The sequence below is a fragment of the Helobdella robusta genome, assembly GCF_000326865.2.
Source record: "Helobdella robusta unplaced genomic scaffold HELROscaffold_14, whole genome shotgun sequence".
Lineage (NCBI taxonomy): Eukaryota > Metazoa > Annelida > Clitellata > Rhynchobdellida > Glossiphoniidae > Helobdella > Helobdella robusta.
This window is the reverse complement of record NW_008703782.1, coordinates 4049939-4071042: the sequence shown is the minus strand read 5'-3', so window position 1 is coordinate 4071042 and position 21104 is coordinate 4049939. Positions and strand designations below refer to the sequence as shown.

Here is a 21104-nt window from a genome sequence, read left to right as displayed (position 1 = left end):
GGTAAGATAATAGGAGGAATAGTAATAGAGTGTTTAGATTTATTAAAACAAATTAATTCAAACTTAGAAGGATTAAGTTTAAGACACATGGAGTCAGACCAAGCGATAATTGAAGAAAGACATAGAGATAAATTATGAAGAACACTATTGAGATTAGATGGAGGAAAAGAAGTATAAATGTAAGAATCATCAGCATATAGTCGACTAGAGAAAGAAAAGTTATTAATAATACGAGGTAGTTCAAAAGTATAGAGTATAAATAGAAGAGGACCAAGAATAGAACCCTGAGGTACCCTGAAAGTAAGAGTAGAGGAGTTAGAAGTAGAATTATTGAGAACAACAGAAGAAAAACGATTACAGAGATAAGAAGAAAACCAAGATAGACAAGAATCAGTAATATTAAAAAAAAGATGCAGCAGTCTCAAGAGAATAGTATGGTCAACAGTATCAAAAGCCGAGGAAAAGTCAAGAGCAAGAAGAAGAGTAAGATTACTATTGTTACTAGAGAGAAGGATATCATTGTGTATTTTAAGTAAAGAAGTTTCAGTACTGTGAGCAGGTCTGAAACCAGATTGAGATACAGGTAGCAAGGAGTTAAAGTCTAAATAGGATGACAGTTGATTAAAAACTACTTTTTCTATTATTTTAGAGATGAAAGTAATATTAGTTACAGGTCTATAATTAGATAAAGAGGGAGGATCTAAGGATGAGTTTTTAAGAATAGGAATAACAATAGAATTCTTATAAGAAGTAAGAAATTTAGAGGTGGAAAGAGATAAATTAACTAGTTTGAGAATGATTGGATAAAATATTGAAGTTTAATATAGTTGAAAACGATTTAATTTTAATCTAATTTTATTTTAATTTTTTAAATAAATAAAATTTTGTATTTGAAAGTTTGACAATGATGCTGAAAAAGTGAAGAAAGAAGCTGATGATTTTTTTGAGAAACGCTTGGTTTGATATCTGTATTGTATTCATCTGTTTAAAAGTAGTAACTTTTAGTTGGAGCTATTTTTAGGAGGGGAGCATTAAATTTTGAAAAACCTTTGGTGTGTGTTTGTCTATGTTTGTGTGTGTATGTGTTTTTACCTTTTTGCAAAACACTAGCATAACAAAATTAAAAAAATTATCAATACAGAAAAGTGGAGTTTGAAGGGAGGATGATTTGGGACAGCACATCACATGATATATTTTATTATGTATCGAAATAGACTTATATACTGTTTTAATGTTATTAATAAAAATGATTTTTAACGTTATGAATCGACTTATTAACTATTATAAATAAAAACTAGCACAAAATATTCAAAACTTAAACACAAAATTTATATAAAGACCTCAGTGGATTTCGTAAACAAACGTATAGAACTTGACCTTTCTAATAAATAAACTAATCAATCAATCAATCAACAATCAATCAATCAATCAATCAATCAATCAATCAATCAAACTGTCAGTCAGCTTTTCTGTAGTAATAACGTTATTAATAGCGTTTTGTCAAAAATGCCAAATATTAAAAGTTTTTTATTTAACCTTAATAAACTTCATCAAGATGATAAAAGTCTCGTTAGAAAAATTGAGAAACTCAACTACAAGTTGAATAATGCCGAAAACGCAGTGATCTTTATAAATAATTGTATTTATGATAGTCTAAACCATATATATATATATATATATATATATATATATATATATATATATATATATGTATATATATATAATAAATGTTGGAAGAATTCCAAATTTTATACATGAATTCTATCAAATTTAAAATTCTACCATTTAAAAATTTGTCATTTCAAGTTTTGTTACTGGTAATCTGTTTTCCAATTTTTTCTTGGATATCTTGAGAAAGAAACGTAAACAATTTGAAAAAGAAACGATTAGAAACAATCCTGAGTTGAAACCAAACATCAATGTCCGATATGTTACCAAATTAATCTTAACAAAACAGAGTGCACGGTTATCGGTAAAAGCAAAACCGCCCCGATCCCCGATCTACTCCATAATCATTAATGGTAAACAAGTAAAACAAGTCGGCAACTTCAATTATCTCGGAAGTTTGATCACCTCAGTTAAAGCTTTTTGGTCACATACTGCCAAAGGAAAGAATGGAAAATCTAACAACTGCTGGAAAAATTGCAGGAAAAAAAGATCACGGTCAGCAACGAATAACATTTCATTAACACAAAATAACACACCACATTTCATCTACTACAAAGTGTTAAAGATCGGGTTTTGTGAAGGCCGATGGTCGTCAATATCCTGAAAGAAACGACAAAAAAAGAAGGATTGTCGTACACGATGACACCGAACAAGTCAACCAGCTCCTAGCAATCATAAACCGATCTAAATTAATAAAATTCACTATCGAACTTGAAAGTGAAAGATGATTATCCTTTCTAGATATTTTGGTAGCTCAAGACGAACAAAGATTTACGACTGTCCTATACATCAAAGGAGCAATGAAAGGTATTCGTTTAAATGGGATAAGCGAATGAACCGAACAGTTCAAAGCAAGTACGAACAATAACATTTTTGTGAACTGGGTATTCACTCGTTCATCCTCAACTGAAGATTGCAATACGGAATTGAAAAAAATTACCAATTTTCTTGAAAAATTGGTTACAAAACATAATGCCTTGAAAAATCATCCAACATAGAATACAAGCAAGATAATAACCTACTTAAAATCAACAGTGAGAGTGGCATAGTCCTATACAACAGGAATCGTATGTCAACGGCTCATAAAACAAACAAAATTATTGAGCAAATAATACAAAAAACGTTGCATAAATCAACCGTACCGATAGAATTAAACTTAGGACGTACTACAACAAAGGCAGAACATCATAATTAGTACTAAGGAAGGAACTGCATTCCAAAGACAATTCTATTTTGAAGCGTAACCACGTAATATCCTGGTCCAAATGCGCTATTGATGACTGTGCGTCATTCGTCAGCAATATTCATATCGATATTTTCTGGACTTCCATATTTTATTTAAATTTTTTGTGTTAGTTTGGTTTTTAGTGTGAGCGCTTGAAACTTCACTGACGTTTATTATCGTAAAGTAAACAAACAAAATAGGTAAACGTTCGCCTTGTCGTGTATTATTATATAAAATAAAATAATATAATCCGTATCGAGAAAGTACTTTCCTAATATTATGACGAGTAACGAAAAATATGTTTTAATCTACGACATACCAAAGCACCTCCACTCAAAATTTTTACGAAGGCTTTTCGTCGCAGCTACGGAATCTAACGTTTTCAGATGCTTTCACTACAGACATTTTTCTTCCAAGTACATGATCTCCAAGGTAATACAATTTCAAAATGATACGAATGTTTGCTTCATAAAATTAAACAGAGCAGATTGTGTCACTCCTTTTATTAGCAGATATTCTTCGGAACCTTGGAACAGCGGAGATGGAGAAAAACTCTTTTTGAAATTTTTAAAACTAAAATTAATAAAGTCAGAAAGAGAAGCAACTTCAGAGGAAGTTAAAACAAAGTTTGTAAATGTCGACAGCATTACAGAGAAACGTTTGAAATCAATACAAGACCTGAGACCGCCTAGAATACTCATCAACGGAAATGTTGGAACGCCCTTAGCACATTTCATAGATCTCATACAAAATTGTAAACTACCTCCTACGTTATTGCCCAAGCTTGGTATAAAATTACAGAATCTTTACAAAACTCGAAAATATGTGTCAATACCCTGGAATTATGAATGCAGTGGAAATAATTTCTTACCAGTTCAACTCATTACTAACAGAAAACGTAAAACTAAAGATAATTTTTCAAAAGCAAATGTTAGTGAAAATATAGAGGACAAATTTTTAACAAAAAATGATGATGAAGAAGCTGAAGAATGGGAAAGATATGAATCTATTCACGAAGATCCATTCAAAATGGTTCCAAAAGAAAAACATTTTGAACAAGAGATGGAAATAGTTTGGGAAAAAGGAGGTCCAGGCATAGTGTGGTACACTGACATTAATTATTGGGATCAGTTTGAAGAAAATGATGAAAGAGAAACAGATGACTGGGATGTGAATTATTCAGAGTTAGAAGACGATGAATATAAAACTGAGAAGCACGATAATCTAAAAGAAATTGAGGAAATGGAACCAGGTTTCAGCACGTTTAAACCTAGTCAAACAAAAAAGAAAAATAAGAATGCTTTTGAATTAGGACATTTTGAAAACTTTTCAAAAAAATTTGCTAGCAAACTTATGAAGAAATATGGCTGGAAGCGAGGTGAAGGATTAGGACCTAGTGGCAAAGGCATGTCAGAAGCTCTGCATTGTGAGGGTCAATCAGGTCACAACAAAACAGGATTTGGATATAGAGGAAGTAAACTTTTTGATTTTTCTACCAACGACAGTAAAGAGATATCATTTCAAAAGCATTAGTCATTCACCATCATCCTATATTTCAGAAACTTTATGAACTGCTGACTGCCTTTACCAGAATACTTCAAAGAATCAAATGGTTTACAATCAACTAAAATTCTTGAATACTAGCATTAAAAAACAATAAATTATATTACATTTCATTTGTTTTAAAATTGCATGAAAAACATTGATTAAACTACATTCATTTGTGCACAATAACTTGGACATCAATATAATACATTTTATACATGTGTGACGGTACATAAATATCAACTATATGACTATTTTAAATAATTTACATTAAAAACCATGGACAAAAAAGTTATATTTTGGTTTGATAGGGTTGAAATCAAGGCAATTAATTATTGATTGTGATAAAATGAAATTTTTCGGCCAACTATTGTTTAAGCGCATGGATATATTATATATATCAATGTATAAGATATCTAAATTAAAAAATAAATTTGACGTGATCTTATGCTAGTGAAATTTATATGAAAATGAAAAACAATAAAAAACGCATGCAAATATAAATGGATGATTTTAAAGCTATTTTGCATGAATGAACTGACCACGTTAAACAGATGACTGAGGCATTCCTATGATTTAGTGGAAATTAGCTTGAACATGTCTTACAAAACACTACACTTGCGTTTAGTTAAATATAGAGATGAATTAATGCCTCATTTTAAAGAAATACCAAAACAATAAACTAGAAAACCAAAACAATTCTTTGTACATGCAGAAAAAGTTCATGTTCTAACTCCAGCTGTCTTAATTCGGCCATTTTTCTTTTTTGCAAATTATCTGCTGATAAATAAAAGGCGAATTTCAATTTTTTTGCTTTTTCAATTAATTCTTTTAACTTCAATATTTTTGGTGTCCCGCGTGTTGCAAATATTGTCTAGAAATCTGCTGATTTTTCAATTTCAAAAAAAGCATGACTTGAAACGTAACTTTCTTTTTTACGAGTTGAGAACAAACCTTCAGTGTGTGAATATATGCAAGATGGCCTACACACGCACCAATGCTACGAATTAGACTTTCAAAACACCAACCTACTTTTCATCAGATAATTTGACTTTTTTCTGTGAAAGACTTAATGCCGCTGTTTAAAAGGAAACACTTGCAAAAATGTGAAGTGTGTTGAATTGCACAAACGATTTTGGCCCAACTTTATAAAACTTGAATGTCAATTAAATAAAGTTATTTTTACTGATACAAATAACTTATTGAGAATTTTACGCGCTGAGGCGAAACAAACTTTTGTGCAACAATGCATCGTTCAAACAAAAGCTTACTACATAAAACTTATACTCAAAATATTTTTAGTTGAAATACCACGCGAATACATTTTTTCCGTCATATCCACAAGAATTTTGACAAACACTAAAAAATGCAAACATAATATTTAAAGAACGCCAATTAAGAATGTTGTTGTGAAAAGAGAACAAACACTGCACAAGAGTAAGGGCACATGGGCATGTGGCTTAAATGAAACATTGTGGCTTAAATGGAACATTAATGGTAAATAACAGTCGTATGTGTAATTGTGTATTGAATACGTAACATGATTGAAGCAGTAATAACGATATGAACACATACGAATTCACATAACCATTACACGTTGAAAGAAGATTTGCAGCAAAGTGGATAAAGGCAGGTTTTTGAAATGTGAAGGCTATTTTGAATTGTTTAGAGCTCATCGTGGGGCGCCAACACAAATGGAAGAAGAGCACAATTGTCTTATAATATTGGCTTGTCACTGTAAACGAGCGACATCCATGATTCAGGTAGCTTCTTTGTTGAAGATCTAAACAATTATAATATATTTTTATAGTAGTTCACAAGTTGTAGGTACTTTGGCATTTTTCAATCTTAAATCTTGAAAAATTTCCTAGCATTGCATTATTAGAACATGGAATTATGTATTCCAGACGTGCAAATGCATCCACAGCCAGTTGGACACATGTCATGCTTGCTGAACCACGAGGAAAGGTGGATGACGTGACCCCCATGTCCGCATTCGAAGCAGAATATCAGCAATCCTAAAATGTTTAACAAAATAAAATCCATGTTTTGTAGTAAAAAAATAAATTGAACAAACATATCTTGTGCATATTTAACTAGTTGACAATCCAATAATATTTTTTTACGATTCTTTTTTCAATGTTTATGTGAGATACCAAAAACAAATACACAGCAGCGCCAGTGTATCCCAACAAGAAATGGCAACCTCGGTATAATCTCCCTACCTCATTTTGAATTTTTCGGGCCCAGACATTCTTCATTCATTCGAACGAACAGTTGAGCCCAAAAAATTATAGAGGTCGCCATGCCTTGGCCATGTCAACCACTTCACCATCGCGCCGCCCATATAATTGTTATGAAGATGCAAATGCCCTCATCATCAAAGGTGATTAATTTCATAACATTTTGATTCAGTCTTACTTAATACAAATTTTCTAGACATTGGAAAAGTACCGAAGCAAAGATTAATTACAAAATTATTTAAAATATTATTTTCATAAAGAGTCTGTTGAAACAAGAAAGGCACATTTAAAGAGAAAATTGCCAATGAAATCATGAAAATAAAAATGAAAAGCTTGTACAACAAATGCACGACGTAGTGTCAAGTTGCTAGCAAATTGAATTAAAAACATATAAAAAGTTTGAAGGACGCAAAACAAAGAGACAGACCATGAACAGGCAGTTCACATAAGGCACATTTTTTGACATTACGTCTGTAGCCAACGCAGCCTGATGGAGAAATATTACGATTGTATGATTTCATAATTCCAAACCTTAACAAACTTCCGATAGTACTCTGTTAATCAAGTCTCTATAAGGTAACATTAAAAATTACGTTAACAGGTACATTTTATTGCTATAACTAAACTGTTATTTCATATTCATAGAGATGAAACAAATTAAAAAAGCAGATGAAATTGTTATCTTATTTTAAAATGTAGAAGAAACACAAAGACACGCCAAACATGAAAGTCGAAAAATATTAAAAAAACATAGGAAAGTATGGAAGAAACTTTTTTGAAGTTCTTTTTCGGATGACGGAAGAAAGTCGAGAAGTTCCGACCGTTGATTGACGAAGCCCCATCTGAACAGCGTATTGGCATAGCAGTGGATGAAGTTGCTGTAGAGATTTTGTTGCAAGGGATTCAGCCACCTCTGGCACTGTGCAACGTTCCTGTTTTGTTTCATATAGTGGTCATCTTGATTGTGTGTGAAGAACAGTCAGAGTTTGAAAATTAGATCGATGTGAAAGGAGGTAAACTTTTTTAAAAATGACTATGAGAGAAGGCCAAAACCGTTAATAACCATAAAAAATGTTAAATGTATGCATTGTTTGATGAGAAAACTTAAAAAAGCTATATATTAAAAGTAAATATGAAAACTTTTAAATTTAAAATGAAATTTTTAAAAGTTGAAAAATTATGCTGTCTAAATTAGTAGGCAGATAATTTATGAAACAATTTGTAAGAAATACAAAAAACAACACAAAAAATAACTTTTCATTTTTGCTTTGATGGAACTGAATGAAGTCAATTTCTTGTTGAAATGAGGTTGTCATCTCGGCGGAAGCCCCCGTTTCTGATAAACTATTTGAATGCTTTCTTTTTGAAACGTCTGCAAACATTTAAAGTAATAGTCTATGCATTAGATTCACATTTTTCAATTGCATCATTTTACTGATAAGAAGTTAAGTAATTTAGTATGTCCTTAATATTTCCAGTTACTAGTCTAATCAAATTGTTAATAGTTCCAAAAGGTCAATTGACGAATCTGTCAATCAATAAATCAATCAACCAACCAACTACTCAATTAACCAGACTAATTAACCAATTCATTCGAGAACTAACTTAACGATGGAACCATGATTAAGCTTATTGACTAATTTGGGTTCAGTGTGAATGATGAGCTTCAAATACAATTGGAAAACTTTTTCCGAACGACATAAGGCAACAATTTTATGGCAAACTCATTCAACATTTAATTCATTTAAAAAAAAAACAAAGAAAAATTACTGGCTGCTGTTCGAGTTGGAGAGAAGAACACAGAACTTTTTCTGACATGAGTATCAAACTGAAAGCAATTAAAATGCATCTGAGTGCCTTTACTATTTAATTTAATTTCAGACGTTAAAAAAGTTTTAGCTCATCGTTAGACAGGTTGTAATTGAAATAAAAAATTGTTGCGCGTTAACCTCTCTCGGTGGTTTAGGACTTGTTCTGGTGACTTTGGGAAGGGAGAAGACGCAGCAGAGCATGGCCAGCATCTGGAAGTCCTTCAACATAATGTAATAGTCGTACCTGTAAGTGATGGAAATTACACGCAATTATATCTCCTAATTACATTAAATTACATACTTAAATTAATATTTTAAAACGAAAAAACATGAAAAAATCAAAACAGTGATTGTTTCTTTACGATAACATACAACAGTGATAACAAAATACCAACACAAGGGTAAACACTGACCATTTTTTAACGAGACTTCTGCCAAATGGAGTAAGTGACCAAAGGATGGACTTGTCTGCCGAATTGTTGCTGGAACGTTCTGCCTGCTCTACCTGCAATGCAGCTAGTGACCACACCTGGCCATTGTGTTCAATTATAAATAGTTAAAATAATATTTCAATATATATTTATATATATAATATATACGTATGGTATATGTACGTATAAATATATATATATATATAATATATATATAATATATATATATTTATATATACACACTCACAAACACACACATACATAAATTTGAGATGAATTTATAATTTATAGAAACAAAAAAAGAGACTTGAGATAAATCTCTCCTGTTGTATGCAAGAGCTATCTGAGCATTCTTTCGACACATGACCAAGGGATTTAGATCCAACCTAGAATGAAATTAAGAAAACATCTTAACAAAACGTTGCAATGCAAGAATCAAATTACTTAGATGATGATAAATAATTTTTCTGTAAAGAACAATATAAAATAAAATATATAAAATAAAATATAAAGTAATTTCAACTTTGAAATCAACAGCCACGACTTTCATATAATTAAAAATGTGGTGCAAAGATAATATTAGACGTTAGTGCTTAAAACTGTTATTTGCAGAAAACTTAATATTGAAAACTGAACGACGAATCTCCAGACTAATTTTTATTCATTGAAATCTAGATAATATAGTTTCTATCTAATTAGTTATAATTAAAAAAACTTAACAAGAGTACAGACGTGTAATTTTCTCCGAGTTGTTTATGGATAGGTTCGAGACAGGAAACATCGTAAATGATGACAGGACCCAAAGTTTCCTTTGAAGATTTTGACTTGTGTTTCCGAGGGCGGTGCTTCATCACTGGTTGCTGAAATTTGAGCCTTAAATTAAAGCTTTTAAAACTATTCATGTAAAATATGGAAATAAATGTTCGACAACATCTTAACATCATTGTCTTCCTAACTTAAAAAAAAATCATCATGCTTAAAATGAAAACCACCCAAAAAATTTGAAAACCAAACAAACATGAGTTTCAAAGTATGCTGATATTAGAGATGCATGGTCCATTGGATTCATTGGACAACTTCTGGCCATAGAAAACTTCAGAGGCTTTGTTGTTTTTGTTTTGACGTCTGCAAGGGCTGCTAATGCTCTATTGAAAAGAATAAATAATGAATTAGGAATGTGAAATAAAAGTATGCTGAAATAATAAAGAATGTGTTATGCATTAAATAATTAGAAACGTAAAAAATGCTATGATAAAAATTTTAATAATCACACAGCTGCTATGAGAGCATTCTTCACTATGTTAACCAGACAAATTATAAAGATGATGAAACCTCGGAGTAGGCTCAGATGATTCTGATGTGTTCTTCTTTCTGGCTGTTTCTTGGGCTGCTGGTTGTTCAATGCTTGGTGGGTTGTCGACGTTTGGTGGGTTGTCGATGTTGGGTGGGTTGTCGATGTTACCAATCTCCAGCCACATCGGTCGGGTGAAACAAACAAGGGAGCCTACATAAATCATTCACAAATCTATCAAAACTAACCGTGCAATTACATTAGTCACCATAAACCAGTTATAGAATATTTAAAAAAAAACATTTTAATATTTAAAAAAAACATATGGTCGTTTGTAACAACAGAAAAATAAGTTGACTTACAAAAAATTGTCAACCAACAGAGAACTACATTCATAATATATAAAAGGTAACAAAATTATATAAAAATAAGAAAACGAAAGCTACCGGCTCCACAAAATCTGGCTCCTGAGGTTCTGGGGAAAGGAACATTCTGTCCAATCATCCGTTCCAGTTCAGTGACATCTGGCATCATTTCTGATCCTGGTTTCTGCATCAAGATCATTTATCATTCATTACGTGTTCATCAATTGATCAATGCGTGTTCGTCAATTGTCTATTGTGTGTTCATTTATTGTTCATTGTGTGTTCATTTATTGTTAGTGGCATTTTCATCAGTTCGTATTAAAATTTTAATTGTGATCACAGGCAAATCAGTAATTTAATTAATTAATTTTTTATACTTTAGTGATCAGATTTGTCAGCATCACCAATTCCTCAGTAGTGCAAATAATTCGCAGTGGATGATTTTATAACTGAGACCAAATATGAAGAATCACAAGAGCGTGGTGGTTGTATTTAATATAAAACTTTTACATATATCTTTAAAATCCAACGAAATCAAATCTAAGTTACGCCAAAAAGAGTTTGAAAATTTCATGCTATTATTAACATATCTAACAGGTTGTATAAGTAGATAAATTACACACATAAAGAAAAAACATTTTAAGAAGATAAAGTAGGAAAGTAAAGGGGGTTGGTTACAAAAATAGTAGCGTAACTTAACAAACCAGCATGTCTTCGACGAACTTCATAATGACCTGCATGCACTGATTGATGCAACCCACACCTGACCTCTGACATGATCTAGCCCTACTCAACAGATCCTAATATAGGTCAGTTCATGTTCAAACGTTCAGTAAGTCATCAGGGTGATTAAAATTTTAAGTGGCGTGGTTGAGAATTTAATTTCAATAATTTTATTTTGATATTAGTTTTCTGTATTGAATTATTTAATCATTGCTAAATATAGAAAATAATATATCATGTGGTGAGGTTTAAGACTTTATGGAAAGATCTATTCAGAACTTTACATGAGATGGTTTGGATAAATCAACTAAAAAACATTCAGGTGCATAAACAATATGAAAGAAAATGTTAAAATAGCAACATGAAATCCAACTTCAAATAAAAACAGCTAAAAAACTGTTTCATTCACTAATGGTCCTATTCATGTGACCGGCGCAGGTAAAATCCACACGAAACCAAAATAAGTGCAGCTGCTGTGTCCACATTGCCAGTTCAGATCAGGTGCATACAAAGACATTAAACAGGAAACAGAGCAAGCAAACAAACAAGTAAGCAAACAAACAAACAAGTAAGCAAACAAACAAACAAGTAAGCAAACAAACAAACAAACAAGCAAGAAAACAAACGTCATGAAGTTTTTCCCTGGCACTGGTGTTCATGTTGTTGGTGCTGATGAATGCAAAGACGGGAGTGGCATGCTTGGGGTAATCTGGGGGAAACCTCATGTCCATTTTCATGCACAACTTTCGAGAATCATACTTCAGTTGCAGAAGCCTCTCCTCGTATGATTTCTTCACATTTCAAATTTACAAAAACTAAGCGTAATAACTTATCGAGTGTCAGTTATGTAATGCACATTATTTGGAACGATCAAATGTTAAATGAAATCAACAATTTAATTAAATTTGTATTTCAGGAATTAAACTGTTAAATAAGTTATAGGAAATAAAAAGTAAAATAAAGTCTACAAATTTCATCTAGAAAAAAGGCACATTCTAATAAGAACTAATTTTGTATAACAACTCAAATTTGAATCATTTCCTTTCAATGGTCTACAAACCAACAATAACTATCACTTTATAAGTTATGGATTAAACAAAAATGAAATAAGCGAACTTTTTCGAAAGTGATGCATGAATATTCAACCAAGGATTCGAATTCATTGAGTAGTGAATCAGATTTGTGTTGTTGCTGCTGTTGCTGTTGCAAGTCGTCAGTGGACGATGTCAATGAACTCGGATCACTGGACTGTGGGTGCATACAATTCAACACAATTCAACATACATTACGTACATTCAGCAGTAGAAATACAACATGTTAAGTTCTACATTATTTAATCCAGTATAATCGCAAAACAAACTATTAATGCAATAAAACTCAGCACACACAGCACCAACAGAAAGATTAACAGCAGTTTAGTATAAAATATCTTGCACTTCAATGTGACATAACACAAGCTGACAGAAAATTCACTATGCTTTAATAAAACATAACATGATGTAACGCAAAGAAATGGTTCCAATAAATATTAATAAACCCATTAACAACATAATTTTAACAATTTAAAAATTCTAAAAAAACTTTTTGATTTGACGTGTCAGAAGAGCAAAAAACATTCACCAGCAAACCTTTTTAATGGCTATATCCATGTTCCAAACTTTAACGCAACTTTGTGTGGCCCACGCTACCAGCTGATAACTGGGATTTTCTGACAATGTTAATTTCAGGTTAAAAAAATTAGAATAAGTTTTATTAAATAAACAATGAGGATGTTAAAACGATTGTTTACAAATGAAACAAAATCTATGAGCGCGACAGACAAAATATCTTCAACAATCAAATTTAAAAAAATTATTCCTCTCAAAAAATGACAATTCAAACAGTGGCAGGACAGCGTGTTGAAGAGGAGTTGGATGGAGGTTCTTGTGGGATTTGACTGAACTTTCAGAATTCCCAGAGTTAGAGTTGGATTTTTTTATCCCGATTCGAAACAAATTATGAAAAATAATTTTATTAACGTACTAAACTTTTTTTTCATTTTCATTTTTTAAAAATGACAACTACAAAATAAGCTGGCCATTATAATGTTGACAATAGAGACCACTAGAATTCAATAAAGAAGTTCATTTTGAAATTGGAAAACGTTATTGTGGTTCAGGAAAGTTGAACTTTTTTCAGTTTCCTTCTCGTACCTTATCTTTTCAGGATATTGGCGACCTTCACAAAACCCGATCTTTAACACTTTGTAGTAGTTGAAATGTGGTGATATTCAACAAGTGGCACAAGGACTTAAATGGTGTTTTCAACTTGTTTTTTGATTTGGTTTGCGTTTATCGACGGTTTTCTTGGCAAAAGTTGTGGACAGTAGGTTGCCGTAGGTTGCCATTACTTGCTGTCAACTTTTCTACTTCTACATGAGATGAGTCATGTAATAATTGAAATAATTGAAAAAATAATAAATAATTGAAAATAAATAAATAAATAATTGAAAAATTTGAAAGTAACGTAGTACTTTTTTATTTTTTACAGTTTTTTTCAATTTTTACAAATTAAACCTTCGCTACAAACTCTGTAATTAAACGTTTTAAAACATTTCAAAAAGTTTAAGTTGCTGCAAGCAAACATTACTCAACAAAACACCCTACAATTAGAAAAAGTATCAATTGAGTGACAAAACTGCGTTTAATGCGTTGTGAATGCTATGTAATATTGTGATAACGTATCGTATTCTTTAATATTTTAACGTTTAATTGTTCCACAACTCTTAATGTTTCCTACTAGAATTCAACTTTTCAGTTAATACTTTTTCAATATCTTTTACAACCCTAATGAATCAAGAAATCGTTTGCAAACTTATATTTAAATCATTAAATCACTATAAAAGTTTAACTGAGCATAGATTCGCAGTTAAGAGCAGTATGTAATGACAACACTAAAAAATCTCTGCATTCATCTTCAAATATGAATTTGATTTGGACAGATCAGCAGGTAATTTACAATGTACAACTTCCAGCCTAGTAAGAAAGAGAGTGGTCTAAAAAATGGGTAGTAGCCGGTTTACCTATTGAAACTATTATGTATTAAGTTTCCAAAAGCCGTCAAAAACGCTGTGGTAAGCCATATTTTGAAAAAAGTACATTGAACAAAAACTTTCATGCCTGTGTCGAATCTTTTGTTTTTGTTGAACGCATACTCTTTCAGCAACTTGTCACTCATTTAAACACCAATAGTCTTTTCCTTGTTGATCAATCTGGTTATCGTCAGTTCCATTCGACCGAGACGGCTTTATTGGATGTTTCTTCCAATTTGTATTCCTCCACAGATGCTCAAAATGTGTCATTGCTTGCTCTTATAGATATGAGCTTTGCCTTTGATTGTGTCAATCTCTCATTACTTTTACGCAAGTTTCAATATTCATTTGGAGTATCGGATGTTGTTCTTCAATGGATTGAGTCATATCTTTCTGGTCGTACACAACAGGTTCTGTACAGGTTTAACTTGACACATGTTGAAACTGTCGCACGGTGTTCCACGGGGTCGGTTCTCGGCCCCTCCTGTTTGTGTTGTATGCTGCAGATGTTTTCAAAATCATTGGCAAATATAATTTCAAACATCACGGTTTTGCCGATGATATTCAGATCATTGCTAGTGCGCCCCTTTGTCGTTTTGACGATGCTGTCTGTTGATCATGTCTCTCGGAAGTTAATGAGTGGATGATGGCAATTAGGCTTAAATTGAATCAATCAAAAGCTCAGTTTTTACCGGTTGGCACTAGGTAGCAATTGGAAAAAATTAACATTGAGTAATATTTAACTGGCAGAGTCATTCCTAGAACAATGCCACTGTTGAGTCAAACATTGCGCTCTGACAATTCAGGTTTACTGTTTGTACCTGGTACAAATTTGGCTATTGGTCGCATGGAATTTTTCCGTAATGGGTCCTGCTGTCTGGAATGGTTTGCATGAGGATGTTCGTGATCCTGCATTGTCTGTTATGCAATTAAGGTAAAAAAAACTACTATTTATGCTAATGTTTTTCCATTCATTGCATTGCTTTAATAAAGAGCCATACAATGTATTTCTATAATCGTTAGCGCTTCTGAGATCTTTTTAAAGGGCGCTTACATACACACCAATAATAATATGTATGTATGTATGTATGTATGTATGACCAATGCTGACCTGTGCTTGCGTGCATGTTACTTATGAATTAGGTAACTTACAAAAACACTACATATAAAATCCACAATTACAAACATTTTAAGTTTGATGATTTTGCTGAATGTACAATTTTTTATGCTCTTTAAAATCCTTAAGCTAGCGAATTTGCTTCTTACAGTTATGAACAATAAGAATTGAGTAATATTGCAAAAAATTACGTGAATGCCTTTCGATGTTTCTATAAAATATAAATATAGAAAATTAAACTAAAGAAAATATGTAAACTGATTTTAAATAATTTTTGAAGTAGCTCTTATTTTATCCTAACTAAACAAGCATAATGGTCAAGTTGAAAAACTATTTGTGAGTCAGCAGCCAGATTTGGGAATTAGAAAATTTTGCCAGTTGGAGTTGCAAAATTTTCAAACAAGGACACATCCTGATATAAATTTGGCAGCCTGTTCAAAAGACACAACGGCAACTAGAAACATAAAAACTAACAACACCACAAACACAACACAACAACACTCTTATAAACAAACAAGCAAGCAAACAAACAAACAAGCAATCAAACAAACAAAGCAGCACAAAGAAACAACAACAAACCATCAGCTGTGGATCTGATGAACCACCTTTTGATGTTGTTTGAACTAGGGAAGGCATATGTAGACTGTCTTGGTGAGCTTGCATCTTTCATCTTCCACAAACAGAGATCGTCCTCATCTGAATTTGCATCTGCCACCATTCGCAAGAACTTAATCGTCACCATATCTCTAATTGGCTAATTGACAAGGTGTGTTTTGATTGGTTAGTCGTTTGATTGGCAAGTTAGTAGGTAGATTGATCTGATGATCTGACAAATAGATCTGGTTGATTGAATATATCACCTATTAGCAATCTGATCAGCATTAAATTAGAAAAATACATATCCTACAAAGAATTTAGTGCAACAGTACATAGCCAGATATAAGGGAACAGAATATAACAAGAGATTATAACAAACAAACCTTGCACAAAACAGCAAAACTAAAAAAAACACAACAAAACATGACATAAATTAACAGAACATAAAAACACCACCATGTATTTGACACGAGCCACAATCCTTGAGATGTTGTATATATCGTGAACCTTTTTCCCTTTGTTAATGTCAAACACCTGTGATTGATGAAATGATGATGATGGTGGTGGTGATGTTTGTGATGATGATGGTGGCATAATTGTGATGATGACAATGATGATTGATGGTGGTTATGATATTGATAGTGGTTATTATAATGATGGGAGATGATGATAATATGATTAGGAATGATGAAAACATGATAAAAGACATAACGAGATGATGATGACACAATCATCTGATGATGATATGATTAAAGTTGATGATTACGTGACTAATGATAAAGTCTAACCCTAACGGTGCCATCTCGACTACTCGACATCAACTCATAAGAATGAGGTGACCAATCCAAATCAGTTATAAAATTTACATGGGCTACCATGTTCAGTCTGTTAACAGGATTCTTCAGGCTCTGTCTTGTGTTTTTTGTATATTAAATCAACCAATCCTTCAGTTATTTTGAGTGAAATTCTACAGTAGATTTATTTAAAAGAGGATAAAGAAGAAGAAGACAAAGTACCCTGAAATCCCAGACGTTGGTGTAATCATCATGAACTGTAGCCAGGAGATCCTCGTTCACTTTGCACCACTTCACAATGTTGGATGTTGCTGCATCGTTATATGATAGAAATCATTGTTTCCTCATACTGCATAACTCAGAGATGTCAGTGCATTCATCACTCATTGCATATGATAGGTAGGGTTCTCCTTGCATTCAAAGCTGGTCACTGCAATGCAGGACCAGGCATCTTTAACAATTGCTCTATCCTCAATCTTGTACTTATACCATTTATATCAGTATTAACATAGCAAATATTTAACGAAATGATTTAAACATGTGAGCAACAATATAACTGACCAACAACAAACACTTTTGATGATTTAAATTTAATTTTTAAAAAAGTGAATGATGATTGTACTGACCGGCATGTCGGACCCAGGTGCAAACCCTCCTGAAATCTCTGAGGAACAAAAAGTAAAATGTATTTAAAATGTATTTATTAATCACTTCAAAATTAATGAATTCATTTTTTCAACTTTGCACAACATCCTATGTTAAATTAAAAAAAAAACGACATGGAAATATTGCAAATAAAAATGTTTTAATAACAAAATGAGGTCCATGATTATAGAAAAATATGAAACTCATTACTATGTAAAATGAAAACAGAACAAAATATTAAAAATATTCAAGAGAAATTTTTTTCAAATTATGGAGAATATGAAAATATACTGAAAAGCCATTGTTAAAAGTAACAAGCTTCATAGAAATGTCTCATTGTAAAGCATAAAAAAGTAAAAAATGTGAAAAGAAATAGAAGCCAAACCTGGTGTCAAACAGATAAGTATGCCAATTACCATGGCATACTGCAACTCGAGTACCATTGACCGGATTCCAATCCAGATTACTAAACAACAAAGAACAATTGTTGGAAGAATTGTAAAAAAATATTTAAAAAAACAAAATCCTAACAAAACAATTTGCTTAGTTCGATAAAAACATATTTATTCAAATATTGCCACATCATAATTTTGAATAATTTGTACCGAATTTGACAATCCTGTCCCTTGACTGTGGACATTATTTGACAGCAATCTGGCCTCAGCTCCCACAAATCCAGTCTTTGTTTACTCTAATTGGAAAGTTAGAATAAATATTATCAGTACATTGCAAGCAAAGATATCTAATTAAAAAAGTAGATAGTATGAAGATAAATAAATAAGTATCACATTCTGTCAGTAATTTATTTATTACAAAAGTACAACTTGTTTAACATTGCACATAACATAGAAAAAAATAAATGTTTTAAAAACATTTAACTTTTGAAGACAAAAATGTTTTGTAAGCATATATATGGATGAAAAATTAAAAAAAAAATTAATTAAATTATCTCAATCCAACAAACAGTAGTAAGAAAATGTTGTGCTTCTGTTGGATGCCAGAGTCCCAAGTTGAATGTCTTTTTTGAATCATACTTCAGTACAGCACTGCAATCTTCATATGTGTCCAAATCTATCAGGTGTAGTGTCTTGGGCCTTCAAAACAAATTAATTCACTTCATCAAACGTCTGACTAAATCTGGCCCTGGCACTTCAACTTTTTGACAAATTATTTATTACCATGATCATCTGCCAATTATTACTAAACTTCATTTCAGGTTGAATTGTTCGCATTTAAAAAAAATGTATACCATCATTATAAAATTCACGTATAAATCAAAATCCAAAAGACTAATTGTAGTGAGTGAGTAACTTAGTGAACCATATGAAAGGCAAATAATGACATTGAAATGAAAGAATTAGCTTAATATAAATAACAAAATATAATGTGAATATTATATCAGACTGCATTGACAGCATTGTTAAAACACCTAAATGTCCTAAATCAAATGTTAAAATATCAAAGACAAACTATTAAACTTGCAAACAAAAAAGGTTATCCAACTAACCAAACTGAATAAATACAATAAGCACACTATTCAGAATGAAATGTAACTTTTTCTAGTTAACTTCAATTTTAAAACGCTTTTGTAAAAACAACCACCCTTTAAAAAATTATTGATCAATTTATTTATGTTTTCTCATTGACAATAAAATTTGAAATAATAATTAATGAAAGATGGAAAATTTTTTAAATGTAACCTCACCCTCCTATCAAGACATGTTTGCTTTTACTGCCACCAGTGAATATGATAAATCTATTGTTCTGTCAACAAGTTTTTCAGAAATTTTTTTTATTCATTTTTAAATAAAAGTTGTTACATCATTTGTGATCAAAGACATTTCAGATATATACATGTAATATATAAATGCATAGTATGTATAATACTATGTATATATATATATATATATATATATATATATATTATTTAATAATTTACATTACAATTTACATGATGTGAATGAATATCCATTACATGTTTATGACATACTATATAATTATTTTTATTTTATTTTACAGTCAAGTTAGTAAACAGAATGAAAACTAAATTATTAACAATTAAGTTATTAAGTGGTTAGTAAAGTTAGATAAGCATAGATTATTTATATAAAATTTAGCAGCAAATGAAACTGACATAATAAGTTCTAACTACAGAACTACACAACATATAAAAAAATTATTGACTGACAGTACCTCAATATGTTGGTAACGGTGAACTTGACATTCACTTTCTTCAGCCTCTGCACCTCCTGTAGCCTCTCCAGGGTTCACACTCATAGCTGCCATGACGTTTGTCGTATAGAAAGATGTCACATGGGCGTTTGAACGTTGTCTACTTTCACTCTAATGTGCAGCTTATGTTGTCCTGTTATTGCTACTTAACTTCTTTTAGGGTGCCACTTCTTATCAGGTGGGGTGCAGTGACAGTCAGTCATATACATAGATTGAGGACAATCAACACAATACAATTTAAATTTATTTAACAAAAAAGACTTAAAAACAATTATTTATTTATTTTTTTAATTATTAACAAAGATTTAACAACCATACAATAAACAATTATTATATTGTATTAATATTAATTGTATGCATAGTATTGCATCTATTGAATTGATGAATAAACGAATTTATAATTTCGAATTGTTCAGCAGGGAAAATTGTAACCAGAAGGCAAAAATGACAGCAGACTTCTAGAGTTAATTAAAGTCAGATAAAATAAACAATCCCTTTTATGACCACGGCGGAAAAAGTGGTCAGCTAACTGAACACGAGTGACCCAGACAGACGTACAAGCGTCTGCTTATATAGATTTATAGTACTTACATACATTATACGACGCATGAATATCATTTTTAAAAGATAGACAACAATATAGGTCAGACGTGAAATGTAGGTCACAGAACGTTTGGTTGGATAAGCTGGCTTCATTTGATTACTTTTAATTTGTGAGAATCGTGAGAATCGAATGCCGAAACTGTTTTTATTTTTATTTGCGTGAATTTGACGATGAATTGTTAAAAAACACTAAGTTGTTCATTTATACATAACTATATACTATATAGTATATGCTGATGATTATTATATTTATTTTATACCGCTTTTCATCCATCTGATCTCAATAGTGTTCTTTGTTATCTATCTACCTTCTTCTCTGTCTAATTCTCCATCACTCACAAAGTTCAGAGTGGATTTCAAGACCCATCTCTTTGCAAAATTCACTGAGGAACGCTGTTGAATATCGCGGAAATAGCGCTTTACAAACTAATTGATTGATTGGTTTGGTTGGTTGATTGAATATGTTTTAATATTAATTCTACAGTATCACACTGGGTCATGCTACTGTGGAGTGGATGGTTATGGTTAGCGACTATTGAATTAAATGAGCTACACTTAAAACAACATATTAACGACTGTTTCATATGTTTTATTCTAAGCATATGGTTGAATGTTGGTAGTGATTGATTGATTGATTGATTGATTGATTGATTGAATGACTGACTGACTGACTGACTGACTGACTGACTGACTGACTGACTGACTGACTGACTGACTGACTGACTGACTGACTGACTGACTGAC

General features: G+C 31.6%; 2 protein-coding genes across 2 annotated transcripts; one reads left to right on the top strand and one right to left on the bottom strand.

Annotated features, from left to right (window-relative positions):
* Positions 1–3172: 3172 nt before the first annotated feature.
* HELRODRAFT_169076 (hypothetical protein) lies at positions 3173–4426 on the top strand (the record flags this gene model as incomplete). The annotated part of the gene is made up of 1 exon (XM_009014908.1): positions 3173–4426. The coding sequence occupies one exon, from the start codon at positions 3173–3175 to the stop codon at positions 4424–4426; it is 1254 nt and encodes a 417-aa protein (XP_009013156.1).
* A 1814-nt stretch (positions 4427–6240) lies between these two features.
* On the bottom strand, positions 6241–20139 carry HELRODRAFT_190724 (hypothetical protein). The gene is made up of 28 exons (XM_009014907.1): positions 20033–20139; positions 19719–20011; positions 19231–19289; positions 18490–18619; positions 18131–18216; positions 17911–17991; positions 17507–17544; positions 17103–17191; positions 16875–16994; positions 16540–16620; positions 16069–16243; positions 13472–13543; positions 12931–13010; positions 12419–12550; positions 11929–12093; positions 11284–11379; positions 10661–10763; positions 10256–10427; positions 9942–10068; positions 9656–9783; positions 9231–9309; positions 8906–9021; positions 8631–8736; positions 8452–8509; positions 7936–8053; positions 7453–7613; positions 7109–7168; positions 6241–6456 (listed from the first exon to the last, which is right to left on the bottom strand). Exons 2-28 carry the CDS (start codon positions 19809–19811, stop codon positions 6320–6322), a joined length of 2862 nt encoding a protein of 953 aa, XP_009013155.1. The 5' UTR covers positions 19812–20011; positions 20033–20139; the 3' UTR covers positions 6241–6319.
* Between the last annotated feature and the right edge of the window lie 965 nt (positions 20140–21104).

Bases quoted from the DNA above. Each gene is read 5' to 3' on its own strand.
- HELRODRAFT_190724 (XM_009014907.1), bottom strand. From the start codon at position 19,811: ATGGCAGCTATGAGTGTGAACCCTGGAGAGGCTACAGGAGGTGCAGAG. The intron at 17,192-17,506 runs GTCAGTACAATC...ATAACGATGCAG, and splicing joins CACCTGGGTCCGACATGCCG to CAACATCCAACATTGTGAAG. The intron at 13,011-13,471 runs GTTCAACTTTCC...TAACATTGTCAG, and splicing joins CGAGAAGGAAACTGAAAAAA to AAAATCCCAGTTATCAGCTG.